This window comes from Panulirus ornatus, chromosome 58 (assembly GCF_036320965.1).
Source record: "Panulirus ornatus isolate Po-2019 chromosome 58, ASM3632096v1, whole genome shotgun sequence".
NCBI classification, from domain to species: domain Eukaryota; kingdom Metazoa; phylum Arthropoda; class Malacostraca; order Decapoda; family Palinuridae; genus Panulirus; species Panulirus ornatus.
The window spans coordinates 17,524,477-17,542,218 of NC_092281.1; the positions used below are offsets into that span (position 1 = coordinate 17,524,477).

At 42.7% G+C, this 17,742-nt stretch overlaps 1 protein-coding gene and 1 long non-coding RNA gene across 3 annotated transcripts in view; one reads left to right on the top strand and one right to left on the bottom strand.

Annotated features, from left to right (window-relative positions):
- Positions 1 to 1,114: 1,114 nt before the first annotated feature.
- Positions 1,115 to 5,522, bottom strand: LOC139766782 (beta-1,3-galactosyltransferase 4-like). 2 transcript variants are annotated; one of them, XM_071695700.1, is made up of 4 exons: positions 5,028 to 5,522; positions 3,860 to 4,009; positions 3,164 to 3,265; positions 1,115 to 2,490 (listed from the first exon to the last, which is right to left on the bottom strand). In XM_071695700.1, the coding sequence occupies exons 1-4, from the start codon at positions 5,292 to 5,294 to the stop codon at positions 1,672 to 1,674; spliced, it is 1,338 nt and encodes a 445-aa protein (XP_071551801.1). In that variant the 5' UTR covers positions 5,295 to 5,522; the 3' UTR covers positions 1,115 to 1,671. The 2 variants fall into 2 exon arrangements, with proteins under 2 accessions (XP_071551801.1, XP_071551800.1); XM_071695699.1 differs by having other exon boundaries at positions 3,860 to 4,012.
- Positions 5,523 to 5,811: 289 nt separating this feature from the next.
- Positions 5,812 to 17,742, top strand: part of LOC139766592 (uncharacterized) — a 51,959-nt gene continuing 40,028 nt past the window's right edge. Inside the window, exon 1 of the long non-coding RNA XR_011716928.1 lies at positions 5,812 to 5,956. This is a non-coding gene — a long non-coding RNA (uncharacterized lncRNA). The remainder of the gene's footprint in view (positions 5,957 to 17,742) is intronic.

Here is a 17,742-nt window from a genome sequence, read left to right on the forward strand (position 1 = left end):
ATCGAGAAAGGAAATAGAGAAAAAGGAGAGCGGAAAAAAAAAGACAGATAGGTGGACAGAGAGGAAGGCAAAATTACATAAAAGACACAAGGCATCAAAAAACCAGCACACAGCAAAAGCAAATAACTAAAACATTACACATCTCAAGAGGGAACCTTATCTTAAAGACAACATGATCGACAAAGACACCATGGTCTCCCCCCAAACGCCATCAACAGTCACCACACATCGGAATGTCTGCTTGCACAACTTGATTCCCTAAGGAGCATCCGCATTATTAGTCTTTTATCCCTGGGATTTCCCTGGGGCTGATTGAGGGTGAAGGAACCCACTCGACTTTCTGGACCTTCAAATCTTCATTGATCCTAATAAGGGCTAGGAGGACAGGTGCCGCTGTCCATCGTTTATCCTGAAGTAAAGATAAAGTGAATAGTGTGATAGCTTATGTGCACAGGCTCTTATAAGCAAGTATAAACATCTGGATTATGGTAATCGCACTTCCAGAATACGAGGGTAAGCGGTTGTCATTTCATGTGTGGCGGGGTGGCGACGAGAATGAATAAAGGCATCAAGTATGAATTATATACATGTGTATATATGTATATGTCTGTGTATGTATATGTATGTATACGTTGAAATGTATAGGTATGTTTATGTGCGTGTGTGGACGTGTATGTATAGAGATGTGTATGTGGGTGGGTTGGCCCATTCTTTTGTCTGTTTCCTTGCGCCACCTCGAATCCTTGATGCAGGAGGGAATTATGCTTATATATATATATACTATATATATATATATATTATATATATATATAGATATACATACATATACATACACAGACATATACATGTATTCACGTGTACTTAATCATACCCGCTTGCCTTCATCGATTCTTGTCGTACCACTACCACACAGGAAATAGCATTCTCCCACCCCATCAAACGCCTCATCAAGTAAATTCCTGTGTGTGTGTGTGTGTGTGTGTGTGTGTGTGGTGCCGGCACTGAGTCGTCAGTTGACGAAAAATTACAGGCAATCTCATTAAATAAGTTCTCGCTTCGGAGGAATTCCCCTGTCACTGCTCCTGAGTGTAGCGCAACCTTGGGCGGTACGATAACTTGGAAAAAAAAAAAAAGGAATTCTTGGCGTTAAAACACCGCCCCATTCAGGTAGTGGTCTTGGGGTAATTACAAGTACATTTTAGACACATGCTCAAACAAAAGTACAGGAAATACAGTCATGCTGATGCAAGTGCGCTGTTACGATACAGTTGAATACATACAGTTGCACGTTTACGTACATCCTTCTAGTTCAGTGACTGCACATAGACTGGAGACAGAAACAGCTATTGTTATGTGACTGCACATAGACTGGATGACAGAAACAGCTATTGTTATATTCATTTAATAATACATATGCAGCAATCTTTAAGCTCTCGGTAGAATAAAACCGAAAGTAAAGATTCATTCTGAACCAAACTCCGAGATGAAGACGAACGTTCAGTTTCTTAATATTCAGCAACCATTTGGAGCTTATGGTCTGCAAGTACTCAATTTCTGTGGTCGTCTTGTGATACGTTGGCTATCCATAGGTTTACCACGTTTTGTTGCACAGATGTGGCTATGTGGTCGTGGCGGGTGGTGTAATCACGGTCGGTTCTGTGAGTTTGGATGTTAGGTAGTTAGAGTCGGGTGTGCGCGAGGGAGGATGTGCCTTCCTCCTTCTTCAGTACTAGGTCCCACATGCTCCTGAGGGTGACGCCGTCGTGCTGGGGATTGTGCAGGAATACCTTTTCCCCCGAGATCAGCGACGGCAGGAACCTTGTTGCCATTGAGTTCGTAGAGGCTGTTCCTGTGGACGAGGGGTACCTTAGCCTTCGCCGCTAGCATCCCCGTCAGGTAGGCGTCATCCACCCATAAGAATGGACTGGTGGTGCTGGCTCTCAGGAGAGCTGGCGCGGCAGGCCAAGTCATGAAGAAGGCGCTGCCTGAGCAGTAGGGAGGATAGACCTTGTCCTTGTAATCCTTAGGGTTGACATACCACTTGGATCTTTTATCCCTGATCACAGTCATGCCCGTCCACACTAAGCACTGGAACTCAGGCCTGTCTGCCGTCCCTCTCTCTCTGTCAGACTCATACTTCCCCTCCTCGCTGGTTAAGTTCCCGGACAACTCCTTAATGTTGCCGTGTGTCGTGACTTGCGCGTGTGTGTGTTTCATGTAAGATCCTCTCTTCCTCGAGAAGTTATAGGTATAGTTGAGGAACCTGCTCAAAGCGAAAATGTTGACGAAGATGTCGTCGTCTGTCTTGACGACGTAGCGCGGGCGGCGGCAGTACTCAGTCAGCCAGTGAAGAGCAGTTACGGCCTTGTAGCTCAGGTTATGGTACGAGTCTACGAAGTCGGCGAGGATGAGATCATGATACATCAGGCTCTCCTCCTGCAGGCTGGTGAGATCCTGGTCTGTTGCTGACCGTCCCAACATAAACATAACCTGTGGATAATGGAACGTTTTATTCCACTGTGATCACACTTACATAGTGTACGATCCCAAGTCTCAGTTTCGTGTGGCTGATAGAGCATCAGATTTATTACAGTGACGTTTGGGTAACTCTCCGATTCATCTGTTATTTGGTGGCTGACCTCGGACTTGAATTCGAAGGGGTATAGAACCAAGATGATGCTCTCACTGACCTAGCTATTAAAAACCAGCACTGGAAGTGTTATCAGCCCCTCTGACGCCAAGTGTTATTGTCAGCGTCTTTCATAGTAAGGGAAGTGTCCCAGAACACATTCTAAGGGCTTATACACAGACACACACACTCAGTTGTAATCCCATGTGAACCTCTGCCACGTACCCTCCCATATCCGTCGTCTATCCTATGTCCCCTCATCCACCGTGTCTCTCCTCTCACCGTGTGTCCCCCTCATCAACCGTGTCTCTCCTCTCACCGTGTGCCTCCCTCATCCACTGTGTCTCTCCTCTCACCGTGTGACCCCCTCATCCACCGTGTTTCTCCTCTCACCGTGTGTCCCCCTCATCCACCGTGTCTCTCCTCTCACCGTGTGTCCCCCTCATCCACTGTGTCTCTCCTCGCTCACCTTGTTTCCCCTCCCCTTCATTCAACGTGTGTCTTTTCACCGACTGGTTTCGTCCCCTTACCCACCTTGTGACGCACTCCAGGGTACCACTGTGGGCTGCCCCAGGTAGAGCGGATGATATCACGGCTTTTGCGATTGGCTGGAGCTGTGTGGACGTAGAAGATCACCTGACAAATTAGAGAAGAGTATCAATACCCATATATCATTTTTAACACCTTGAGTATAACGGTACGATCCCTGAGCACGACGTTACGACCTTTTGGACGTGATGGCATGACCTTTGACCCGGTCAGGTCACAGGTCGCACCCTTCGACCTAAAGGTCGAGCCCTCGTACCGAAGGATGGTTAACCATGAAATGGGTATTTCAGGATAACTAAAGCTTTTGAATAATGGCAGGTAAAAAATTATAGATGGATAGTAAGACATATAATCTCTCATGAAATCAAAACCTGTAATGACAACAGGGTGGGAAAAAACAAGAAAGAACCTTTCAACAGATGTGGAGTAAAGTTACTTGGATAATGCCTGGGTGCATTCCCAAAAGCAGAACCCCTGGAGACATTCTTTGTATCACTCCTTCCTGCACACACACACACACACACACACACACACACACACACACACGCCAATGAATCACGTAGACTTTCACACTGGCACTCCCTCCCTTCCATCCAACATGTAGTTCTATCTCTAATAACGTAGTCGTCTGATTTAGACGTGTTCACATTCCTTCTTCTCTCACTATTGCAGACTCATCACCTGGATGTCAGGGACGCTGCAGAAGGTCTTCTCCAGCACCAGGTACCTGACGGGAAGGTTCGTTGGGGCGACGAAGGCAGGATCTCCTCTCTTGCTTAAGTTCAGGAGGAGTTTGCCTCCTCCCACAGCCTTGCGGTTGCCCCTTGACGCCTGCTGTCGGGTAGGAGAGCGTTAGGATCCATCAAGGGTAAGTGTTGGGCATGCTGGGGCGTCGTGCTGGATATCCAGGGGTTTTATGGTTGAATAGACAATGGTGGATACGGTGGAAGTGGTGTGACAATGTGTGTTGTGCCCCCTATACTGAGGAGAATTCAGTTGGGTGAGGGTGTAGGATGGATGATATGACGGGGCTTTAATGGTGAATATTGTGGAGCAGTGTAACGGGACTAGAACTAGCATGGCAGTTAAGACTGGGTAATTTCCTTGCGCAGTATCATTGGTACCGTGTGCAGCCAGTGTGGTGTGGTGGGCACGGTGGGGAAGCGCACTGGGTATGTATGGTGAGGCGGTGTAGGAGGTGTGGTAGGAATGGTGAGGTCAGTGTCGCAGGTAGTTGTGGACGGTTGTGTAAGGGCAATGTTATGATCGATGGGGGTTTTGAGATAGATACGAGGAAGGTGATGTGGTGGGTGACATATAACAATAGTGTGGTAGGTGCATCGTAGTGGTGAATATGAGGGGTGAACATGGTAGGTATGAGTATGCAAGTGACCATGATAGGATCATGACTACAGGCACCAACTCATGTTCTCAGTCATTACCGTATTCCTTTTAGAACTCTTCCTACGCTCTCTCGCCTCCTTCCTCTTGCTCATTCTCCTTTTCATCACATTTCCTCTTTCTCTCCTTGTTCTTCTCACCCTCCTCCTCTATTTTGTCGTCACCCTCATTCTGAGCTCCTTTCATTTTATCAACCTTTGTCCTCCCACTTCTTCCTCTTTATCCTCATTTTGAATTTCGCCCTCCTTTAATACCTACACTTTCATCTTTCTACTCCTCTTCCCTTAATTTGTCTCTCCCTCATTCCTCTTTGTTTCGTACTTTCCCGCTTCCTTCTCTTATTTTCCCTAAGTTCCTTAGCCATTCTTACATTTTTTCCCTTATATCTCTTCTTTTGCCTACAACTTTTCCCCCCTTTTAATCCTACTCTTCTTCCCTCCCTCCAGACCTTGGTGATGTTGAGGAAATGCTTCAGCATGTTGTGGTCGAGGAGAGCCGGGCAGACAGTGTGCAACGATCCGCGACAGATGGACGGAGGAGTCTCGCGGGTGCTAACGGCGTCGAAGTGGGCTTCTTGCCGGGGGTAACGGGCCAGGAGGTTTGACAGGAGCAGACATATGAGAACTGTCGCAACCACGAGCACCAGGTACCCCACGCGCATACCTGTAACACCAGGACAATCTGCAGAACCAGACAGAAACGTGTTGCTTTGCATGGAGATGATCCTTAAACCATTATGATTTCTAATTCATCATATTGATACGATGAAAAACGAAATCGAGAAGAAAATCTGTATGGTCAGTTCTTATCTATTAATTAAATGAAATTACAGTTTTCGAAGTACAAATTAGTGCTTCAACCTTCGATACAATTTATTTGTTGATGTTTCTTTCGAATGACTGAGAGCATGCCTTCATATTTTTCAGAACATCGGATCTAAAGATTCATTACTCACATTCAGAACAAAGGAAATATTCAGAATAGATATACCTTTGCGGATGCAAGCGTTCTCAGTAACTAAAAACAGTGACATTTGCTCTTCTCTTTTATATTCATTTTAGATATAGTTTAGACAAAAGCAATGTTAGAGAAATACACTGTACATTAGGAATTATCAATGACAAACCAAACAATAAATTTCCACATGTTGAGGACTTTTAATAAGAAAAAAAAAAAAAGGACGTAATTATAGGTTTTTATTAGTTTCCCATATTAATTATTCATTTTCTGTTACAGATATACCATCGAAGAAAACGGTTGACCCAAACAATGTTTTCATTTGTGTGTATCTAGGCGGTGTGTGACAGGCTGTACAGTGGATTTTGGTACGTTGGCTAAGCAATCTCCAACCAAGGCGAACGGGTTACGACTAAGAGGGTAAGGCTATTCATAATACTGCCTTGAGGGACATTTTGGAGTCTTTGGGTAGGAGGTGTGTTAGGTAACTGTGTCCCTGATTCAAAATATGTAGAACCTTGTTCTCAGCTGACGTTTCTGTATTTCACATTTACCAAGTTTAACATGTCTAGGCTGTGATTGCTAGTGATTTGGCTTCTTGTGAGTTGTTAAGGCCCTAAGTTTATCTTTTGACATTTCTAGTTCGTTAGACAATAGAAGTAGACTAATTGTTGTCACTAACTAGGCAACTACGATGCCTGAATGAACTCTCAGGTGGCTCGCCTAACGCTTCGGGTTATTTACCATATTAAGTTTTGCATATTATCGTTAAAGGAGAATTTTAAGAAAAGTGACGTCCAACGAAACCTTTTGTTTCAATTTGAATTGTCTGTTCATAGTGAATATTGTACGTTTATTTTTTTTAGTTTCGTGAAAACTCTGTAACGAACGACGCCATAATTAAAATTGGTTTGAAACAATGACGTTACAGAACAGAAATTGTAGATAACTGTTCAAGGAATACTTGTTTTTTATGGGAAATGTTTTTTGTTACCCCAAACCATGTATTACTACAGTCTTCTAAGTAACTTTCGAAAAGTGGTTTTCATTGTGAAAGTTTTACGTTCACTGTAGCTTTGATAAATATTAGGAAATCACAACAGTTCTAGGACACAGTCTGCCGCTGTAAAGTGCAAGCATCCTTGGCTAACCACAGCTTGACTAGCGAATATTGTTTGGTATTTTGATGCTCATGGCTTCAAGGACGCAGATGTTAAATATCCGTACATAATCTTTCCTGTATAAGAAGAGACAAAGGGCCAAGCTAGGAAAATTGGGTACTTATCCCGTAAGTGAAACAAGACGTTTATCTAAACTAACATGACCTTATCAGCGTAAGTGAAACAAGCCGTTTATGTAAACTAACCCTACCTTATCAATCAGATTAATCTAACCCGACGAATTGAAATTATGTGAGAAAATTCGGTTGACAGCGGCTGATAATTCCAGGCAAAAAACTTCGTAATCCCTTTGCTGTTTTTATGGTACTGGGACAGGCGTATGGGTTTAATTCACGATAGTGCTGCCAAGTGATAGAAAACGAAGATGCATTCTCACTAGGGGTTTACGTGGGCTAAAGTTTCGAAGTAGATGCAAACCGAGTTAATTTGTGTACAGTTATTATTTCCAAAACCGCTTGGTTCGAGTAATCTCCGGTAATCAAACCACCGCAGTAAAGCGATGATGTTTAGTTTTCTTCAATAATGCATTCATCTCAAACTTACCTATTTCTATGTGCAGAGTTTTACAAGTGTTGCTTTAGAGACAAAAGGAATTGTGTGTGGCACTTATGGATCTGCAGAAAGAGCATGGTAGGATGAAAGACATATTTAGTGGAAGGTGTTATGAATACTTGTTATAGGAAGAACGCTACTAAAAGCAGAGAGGAGTTTCTACCAAGAGAGTAAGGTGTGTGTGTGAGAATAGGAATAGAGGAAGGGGAATGGCTCCAGGAATGATATTATCATGGCTGTTTAAGGTATTTGTGGATGAAATTGTGAGGAAGGTGAATGCAAGGGGCTTAGAGGAGCAGTTCTACAGTCTGTTAGGGGTTGTGGGGCCTGTGGGTGTTATATGAATGTAAGACATGGGCCTTAGATCAGAAAGAACGAAAGATGGTGGATGTGTCGAAGTGATATAAATGAGGAGAGTATGTATCACGAGGATGGTTGATCGAATAAGAAAGGGTAGGATAAGAGAAAGAGAGCGCATATAACAGAGCTGAATAGGGTGATGCTGAATGGTTTGGACAGTGAGGCGATGAGTGATGAGAGGCTTGCCTAAGAGGCTATACATGTCGGAAGATGAGGAAACATAAAGTAAGAAACCGAGGAGCAGGAACGCTGGGGTGGGAGGTGCTTTGAGTGACAAGGGCCTGAACCATGGAGGAGAGTGCGAGTCGTGGAATGTGTTATACAAGGAACGACGTTATCAGGGCATATGAAGCAGTCGGAGAAAACTAGGTAAATGTGTTCCGGGCTTGGCTATATAGAGAGGGCTCTGGTTTCGTAGTAGCTCTGGGCTATGCTGCTTCCAGTATCAGAGGAATGTAGACGCCTTTGACGAGATTGTACTTTTCGCTAGCAGGCGTAGTCCAGTAACGCCGCGAACAGGTTTATATCTTATCTTTTCTTTCAAACTATTCGCCATTTCCCGCGTTAGCGAGGTAGCGTTGAGAACAGAGGACTGGGCCTTAGAGGGAATATCCTCACCTGACCCCCTTCTGTTCCTTCTTTTGAAAAAAAAAAAAAAAAGAGAGGGGACGATTTCGAGCCAGCCGCTCCCTCCCCTGTTAGTCGCCTTCTACGACACGCAGGGAATACGAGGGAAGTGTTCTTAGTCCCCTATCCCCATGGATAAGGTTTTTATATACGTAAATATATATATATATATATATATATATATATATATATATATATATATATATATATATATATGATATGTGTGTGTTTGTGTATTCTTTCATTTTATGAAGCCATGCAAGTGCAGAATTTTATAATGTTTGGTTTTCCTGATATTGTTATACTTAGTTATAACCGCTTACCTAAGGAATCACTGGAGTTGTGATTTCACAGACTGCCAAATCAGATGTAGATGTTAACTCTAATGCGATATGAAAGGTGCAGAATGATCAGTTGGTATTCACTGTTATCCCTCTTTCATTCATAACAAGAATCATCTAGGCTGATTGATGTGCATGTATAATGTGTGGAAACTTAAGTGTGTGTGTGATTTCTAGTTTATCTATATGTAGTGGAAATGTTTGGTTTTCAGTTCCCCGATTTGAATTCATATGATTTAATACAAAGTAAACATGAAATACTCTTATGTTCATTGTGTCAACCGCTGCTTCACTTCGTTTCTTTCGTCGACTAATAAATCGTTAGATATGTATTTGCTTATGATTTCTGACTCCTCTCGCAGTTTTCTTTTGTGTCCATATTAACCATAACTAGCTCATGTCTGCTCCAGTCAGGTGCGTATGGTCACATCCGGTCAGCATTTTAATCTTTCAACTTAGACGTGTGTGTGTGTGTGTGTGTGTGTGTTTGAAACAGGATGTGCAAAGTGGCTATTTGGATAGATTAAGACATGTAACTTTTCCACGAGCGTTGTAACATTGAGGCCGAAGATTATGCAGGCGTAAAAATATGCCTTGTGAGACGTGAAGGATATACCTGCACATTTTTTTGCAGACGCATTAAACATGGAGACGGTCGTGATGCAAAAAAAAAAAAAAAAAAAAAAAAAAAGGACTTGACTTTATTGGTTGGTGAAGGATAATGAATCTTGGTGAGAAAAGATTAAGGTGCAGAGAGGAAGCTCAGCCCTCTGGTGCCCAGCAAGGAAACTGATGGATGTAAGACTCACTTGACCACTGCAGGGTTGGTGTCGACGTCGAACGACGCGATGCTCCGCTCGGACTTTTATGGCCTTCATGACAACCTGTCGTTGGCTGTAGTCCCCACTATCAGCTACTACTCCCGCTGTCGGCCTTCACTTGCATGTCATTTGTGGTTGTCTGAATTGGCGTTCATCATGCTAGCGTTAGTCTCAAAAAAAAGAAAAAATGGTTCTCGTCTGACATACAAAAAAAAAATCAGATTAGCATAACAACGATATTTGGCAGAACTTTCAACATAAATTTTCAAGAGTAACGTATGTTTTTCTAGGTGGTATACTAGTGAACAAGGCCAACGAGAGGAGGGGAGGAGGTTAGAGGCGGCCGTTGCCCTGGAGCCTGTTGAGGTCATTTTTTCCACCACATCTCGCCCACTCGTATTTTAAGTGTGAAACAGAAATCCTTGTCCGCATTTCATTATGATTTCAAAATTCACGGCGTTTTGCTTTGTTTATGGGCTCGTTCCATTCCTGATTTAAGATCCTTTTTTGCTTGGTAAGTTATGAAAGGTTACAGAGAGAGAGAGAGAGAGAGAGAGAGAGAGAGAGAGAGAGAGAGAGAGAGAGAGAGAGAGAGAGAGAGAGAGGGCTCCTAAGAACACCAACGGGCGCCCTTACTTTTAGGATGGGGAGGGTTGTTTGTCTTGGGGACTGTCCTATCTCTCGCCATTCCAACTGCTTGATACTAAGCGATTAGCAAAAGCGGAAGTAAAATCATATTTGTGCAAAATCAAAAGCACGTGCAAAATCATATGTGATTATTTATCGTTGAAATCATATTTCTATATCAAGTAAACTTGCCACTCTGTTGCATGAGTGAATCGCATCGGGCAAGTAATTTTTTGTGGTAAATCTTGATTATATCCCAGGGTGAATCATTTCATTTGAATGGCACGCAACGGCCCTTTACATGATAAAGTTGAATAACATATTTCTAAATATATGACTTTCATGTTAATGTATTGAAATCGGTATTGGCATTCCCGTTTGATTTGATGGGGAATCCAGCATTTGAACTAGCCCTTATCTGAATCACTAGTTACATTTGACTTAGTCACAGAAACGTCTCATCATAGCTGGGCACCGCCCACTTTCTTTTGATGGAATTCCCAGTTAACATATGTCAACCATTCATCCGATTTTGCTCAGTCTTGCACAGGTCATCCATGACCATTCTGCGTGCAGGGTGACAGAGGAAATGATTACAGTGTCGTAAAACCTTTGAGTACTGCATGCATTCTCCAAAGCGGCATGCGAGGCCCGATGGTGCACTAAGCTGGACGTATTTCTTGTTTAAACGCGGTTGAAGGCAACACGATTGCAGTTCTTCTCTTTCTACACCTTTTATTGCGGTTGTCGTCACTGGTTCTCAGTACACCTGAATGAGCGCGATTATTTGTGTATAATACGCATAGTAAACCCGATTTGCTCTCACCGACTTCTCCACAGACATGCACACAAACACTAGTAGTCTTCTGCCCTCCCCTCCACGTCAGCACCCTACTCACTCACCGACATCATTCCTAGTGACACTGAGTGGCCCCAGTTTGTTGTACTTGTTCCCTATGGCAACATTGACCGAGTATTTCTGCGATCGTTCCCCCAGTTAACCACACCGCCCCTGCCATTCGGTACGGAAGTCAGTTTGTTTTGTCACTCTTTTCACTATGCTGTAGGTCGTCATTTGGTTGCATATTCTCGTTCAAAAGCATGCATGCAACGTAATTAGATACTGATATAGTGATATTCCTCTTTTCAACTATTATGTCAAAATATTTGGATGGTATTTGATATATCTTTTTACCTTTCATTGAAATTGACATAAGCCGCGATTGGGGCATACTTTTGCCCTTTCCGCATCTGCTACTTGTCAAAGAAAATATTAGAATTTGGCTGCCTGGCGGTTACATGGTATTATTTGAGGAATGGGATTTAGAAAAGTCGGTTACAATGCATGCACGTACTTAAGGTGAATGAGTGTTCATTTTTTATAAAATGAAAGAAACGCGTACTTTCTAAAAACTTCATGTCTTTAATAAAAATTTTTGGAGATATATTTTCCGTTGGTGCTTCCTTCTGACGACATATGGATGACAACTTTCCGAAATCTCATAAAAATTGTAATGCTTCTAAATGAAAGAAAGAAATCTATTTTTCATTTTCAATTTTAATGATATGAATCACACACACACACGCACACCATAAGCGTAAGCTTGTGAGTGCGTTTGTAGCTGTCAGTAATACAGTTCCGTCGAAGTGAGTTCTCGCACGCGATTTTTCCGCTTTCAGGTAAATCCGCCGACACCGCAATAAATGCTTGCCTTTCATCATCCTTATCGTGGCCAGGTCCCTAAACACTGTTAAATCACCCCTTTCTCCTGACCGTCTTTCATTTTTACTCACGTCAGTTTTGAGCTCATTTCCCAGTATCCTTGCACATTCCCACAACTTCTGCTTCATTAGGAGTGTTACCCATTCATTAGCACTAGCCCTCACTCCAGCCACTGAGTTTACCCCTAAGACACTCCCAAACCATTCACCTTAAACCTTGAGTTTTGTTTCACTGGGAGCCAAAACATACAGGTTCCTTTTTTCAAACAATATGCCTTCCTCTTCTTACATTGACACATATAGACACTCCAGCTGTATCCTTCCTGGAGAATGAGCACCCTTCCCTTGGCTCCATCTTTTAGAATATATATATATATATATATATATATATATATATATATATATATATATATATATATATATATATATGTAGCATTTATGGATCTGGAGAAGGCATACGATAGAGTTGATAGAGATGCTCTGTGGAAGGTATTAAGAATATATGGTGTGGGAGGAAAGTTGTTAGAAGCAGTGAAAAGTTTTTATCGAGGATGTAAGGCATGTGTACGTGTAGGAAGAGAGGAAAGTGATTGGTTCTCAGTGAATGTAGGTTTGTGGCAGGGGTGTGTGATGTCTCCATGGTTGTTTAATTTGTTTATGGATGGGGTTGTTAGGGAGGTAAATGCAAGAGTTTTGGAAAGAGGGGCAAGTATGAAGTCTGTTGGGGATGAGAGAGCTTGGGAAGTGAGTCAGTTGTTGTTCGCTGATGATACAGCGCTGGTGGCTGATTCATGTGAGAAACTGCAGAAGCTGGTGACTGAGTTTGGTAAAATGTGTGGAAGAAGAAAGTTAAGAGTAAATGTGAATAAGAGCAAGGTTATTAGGTACAGTAGGGTTGAGGGTCAAGTCAATTGGGAGGTGAGTTTGAATGGAGAAAAACTGGAGGAAGTGAAGTGTTTTAGATATCTGGGAGTGGATCTGGCAGCGGATGGAACCATGGAAGCGGAAGTGGATCATAGGGTGGGGGAGGGGGCGAAAATTCTGGGGGCCTTGAAGAATGTGTGGAAGTCAAGAACATTATCTCGGAAAGCAAAAATGGGTATGTTTGAAGGAATAGTGGTTCCAACAATGTTGTATGGTTGCGAGGCGTGGGCTATGGATAGAGTTGTGCGCAGGAGGATGGATGTGCTGGAAATGAGATGTTTGAGGACAATGTGTGGTGTGAGGTGGTTTGATCGAGTGAGTAACGTAAGGGTAAGAGAGATGTGTGGAAATAAAAAAGAGCGTGGTTGAGAGAGCAGAAGAGGGTGTTTTGAAGTGGTTTGGGCACATGGAGAGAATGAGTGAGGAAAGATTGACCAAGAGGATATATGTGTCGGAGGTGGAGGGAACGAGGAGAAGAGGGAGACCAAATTGGAGGTGGAAAGATGGAGTGAAAAAGATTTTGTGTGATCGGGGCCTGAACATGCAGGAGGGTGAAAGGAGGGCAAGGAATAGAGTGAATTGGAGCGATGTGGTATACCGGGGTTGACGTGCTGTCAGTGGATTGAATCAAGGCATGTGAAGCGTCTGGGGTAAACCATGGAAAGCTGTGTAGGTATGTATATTTGTGTGTGTGGACGTATGTATATACATGTGTATGGGGGTGGGTTGGGCCATTTCTTTCGTCTGTTTCCTTGCGCTACCTCGCAAACGCGGGAGACAGCAACAAAGTATAATAAAAAAATATAAAATATATATATATATATATATATATATATATATATATATATATATATATATATATATATATATATATATATATCTTTTCTTTCATACTATTCGCCATTTCCTGCATTAGCGAGGTAGCGTTAAGAACAGAGGACTGGGCCTTTGAGTGAATATCCTCACCTGGCCCCCTTCTCTGTTCCTTCTTTTGGAAAATTAAAAAAGAATGAGAGGGGAGGATTTCCAGCCCCCCGCTCCCTTCCCTTTTAGTCGCCTTCTACGACACGCAGGGAATACGTGGGAAATATTCTTTCTCCCCTATCCCCAGGGATATATATATATATATATATATATATATATATATATATATATATATATATATATATTTATATGTTATACGTAATTGCTCTTCCCTGCATCAGCGAGGTAGCGCCAAGAAACAGACGAAGAATGGCCCATCCACTCATATACACATTTGAAAGGATCACAATTTTGCGCTTGATCAAGATATTCCTATGAGTCCACGGGGACTCATAGGAATATACACATATATATTCATAAACGCCCACATATGCACACATTTATATATATATATATATATATATATATATATATATATATATATATATATATATTATCCCTGGGGATAGGGGAGAAAGAATACTTCCCACGTATTCCCTGCATGTCGTAGAAGGCAACTAAAAGGGGAGGGAGCGGGTGGCTGGAAATCCTCCCCTCTCGTTTTTTTTTTTTTTTTTTTTTTTTTTTTTTTTTTTTTTTTTTTTTTTTTCCCCCCCCAAAAGAAGGAACAGAGAAGGGGGCCAGGTGAGGATTTTCCCTCTAAGGCCCAGTCCTCTGTTCTTAACGCTACCTCGCAAATGCGGGAAATGGCGAATCGTATGAAAAAAAAAAAATATATATATATATATATTTATTTTATTTATTTTGCTTTGTCGCTGTCTCCCGCATTTGCAAGGTAGCACAAGGAAACAGAAGAAAGAAATGGCCCAACCCACCCCCATACACATGTATATACACACACGTCCACACACGCAAACCTACACACCCATACATCTCAATGTACACATATATATACACACACAGACACATACATATATACCCATGCACACAATTCACACTGCCTGCCTTTATTCATTCCCATCGCCACCTCGCCACACATGGAATACCATCCCCCTCTCCCTCATGTGTGCGAGGTAGCGCTAGGAAAAGATAACAAAGGCCCCATTCGTTCACACTCAGTCTCCAGCTGTCATGCAATAATGCCCGAAACCACAGCTCCCTTTCCACATCCAGGCCCCACACAACTTTCCATGGTTTACCCCAGACGCTTCACATGCCCTGATTCAATCCACTGACAGCACGTCAACCCCGGTATACCACATCGATCCAATTCACTCTATTCCTTGCCCGCCTTTCACCCTCCTGCATGTTCAGGCCCCGATCACTCAAAATCTTTTTCACTCCATCTTTCCACCTCCAATTTGGTCTCCCACTTCTCCTCGTTCCCTCCACCTCCGACACATATATCCTCTTGGTCAATCTTTCCTCACTCATTCTCTCCATGTGCCCAAACCATTTCAAAACACCCTCTTCTGCTCTCTCAACCACGCTCTTTTTATTTCCACACATCTCTCTTACCCTTACATTACTTACTCGATCAAACCACCTTACACCACACATTGTCCTCAAACATCTCATTTCCAGCACATCCACCCTCCTGCGCACAACTCTATCCATAGCCCACGCCTCGCAACCATACAACATTGTTGGAACCACTATTCCTTCAAACATACCCATTTTTGCTTTCCGAGATAATGTTCTTGACTTCCACACAATCTTCAATGCTCCCAGGATTTTCGCCCCCTCCCCCACCCTATGATTCACTTCCGCTTCCATGGTTCCATCCACTGCCAGATCCACTCCCAGATATCTAAAACACTTTACTTCCTCCAGTTTTTCTCCATTCAAACTTACCTCCCAATTGACTTGACCCTCAACCCTACTGTACCTAATAACCTTGCTCTTATTCACATTTACTCTTAACTTTCTTCTTTCACACACTTTACCAAACTCAGTCACCAGCTTCTGCAGTTTCTCACATGAATCAGCCACCAGTGCTGTATCATCAGCGAACAACAACTGACTCACTTCCCAAGCTCTCTCATCCACAACAGACTTCATACTTGCCCCTCTTTCCAAAACTCTTGCATTCACCTCCCTAACAACCCCATCCATAAACAAATTAAACAACCATGGAGACATCACACACCCCTGCCGCAAACCTACATTCACTGAGAACCAATCACTTTCCTCTCTTCCTACACGTACACATGCCTTACATCCTCGATAAAAACTTTTCACTGCTTCTAACAACTTTCCTCCCACACCATATATTCTTAATACCTTCCACAGAGCATCTCTATCAACTCTATCATATGCCTTCTCCAGATCCATAAATGCTACATACAAATCCATTTGCTTTTCTAAGTATTTCTCACATATATTCTTCAAAGCAAACACCTGATTCACACATCCTCTACCACTTCTGAAACCACACTGCTCTTCCCCAATCTGATGCTCTGTACATGCCTTCACCCTCTCAATCAATATCCTCCCATATAATTTACCAGGAATACTCAACAAACTTATACCTCTGTAATTTGAGCACTCACTCTTATCCCCTTTGCCTTTGTACAATGGCACTATGCACGCATTCCGCCAATCCTCAGGCACCTCACCATGAGTCATACATACATTAAATAACTTTACCAACCATTCAACAATACAGTCACCCCCTTTTTTAATAAATTCCACTGCAATACCATCCAAACCTGCTGCCTTGCCGGCTTTCATCTTCCGCAAAGCTTTTACTACCTCTTCTCTGTTTACCAAATCATTTTCCCTAACCCTCTCACTTTGCACACCACCTCGACCAAAACACCCTATATCTGCCACTCTACCATCAATCACATTCAACAAACCTTCAAAATACTCACTCCATCTCCTTCTCACATCACCACTACTTGTTATCACCTCCCCATTTGCGCCCTTCACTGAAGTTCCCATTTGCTCCCTTGTCTTACGCACTTTATTTACCTTCTTCCAGAACATCTTTTTATTCTCCCTAAAATTTAATGATACTCTCTCACCCCAACTCTCATTTGCCCTTTTTTTCACCTCTTGCACCTTTCTCTTGACCTCCTGTCTCTTTCTTTTATACATCTCCCACTCAATTTCATTTTTTCCCTGCAAAAATCGTCCAAATGCCTCTCTCTTCTCTTTCACTAATACTCTTACTTCTTCATCCCACCACTCACTACCCTTTCTAATCAACCCTCCTCCCACTCTTCTCATGCCACAAGCATCTTTTGCGCAATCCATCACTGATTCCCTAAATACATCCCATTCCTCCCCCACTCCCCTTACTTCCATTGTTCTCACCTTTTTCCATTAATGTGCTGAGAGGTGCAACTGGAGGGATGTCTGATCATTATCTTGTGGAGGCTAAGGTGAAGATTTGTATGGGTTTTCAGAAAAGAAGAGTGAATGTTGGGGTGAAGAGGGTGGTGAGAGTAAGTGAGCTTGGGAAGGAGACTTGTGTGAGGAAGTACCAGGAGAGACTGAGAAAAAGAGGGCAAATGAGAGTTGGGGTGAGAGAGTATCATTAAATTTCAGGGAGAATAAAAAGATGTTTTGGAAGGAGGTAAATAAAGTGCGTAAGACAAGTGAGCAAATGGGAACTTCAGTGAAGGGGGCTAATGGGGAGGTGATAACAAGTAGTGGTGATGTGAGAAGGAGAAGGAGTGAGTATTTTGAAGGTTTGTTGAATGTGTTTGATGATAGAGTGGCAGATATAGGGTGTTTTGGTCGAGGTGGTGTGCAAAGTGAGAGGGTTAGGGAAAATGATTTGGTAAATAGAGAAGAGGTAGTAAAAGCTTTACGGAAGATGAAAGCCGGCAAGGCAGCAGGTTTGGATGGTATTGCAGTGGAATTTATTAAAAAAGGGGGTGACTGTATGGTTGACTGGTTGATAAGGTTATTTAATGTATGTATGATTCATGGTGAGGTGCCTGAGGATTGGCGGAATGCTTGCATAGTGCCATTGTACAAAGGCAAAGGGGATAAGAGTGAGTGCTCAAATTACAGAGGTATAAGTTTGTTGAGTATTCCTGGGAAATTATATGGGAGGGTATTGATTGAGAGGGTGAAGGCATGTACAGAGCATCAGATTGGGGAAGCGCAGTGTG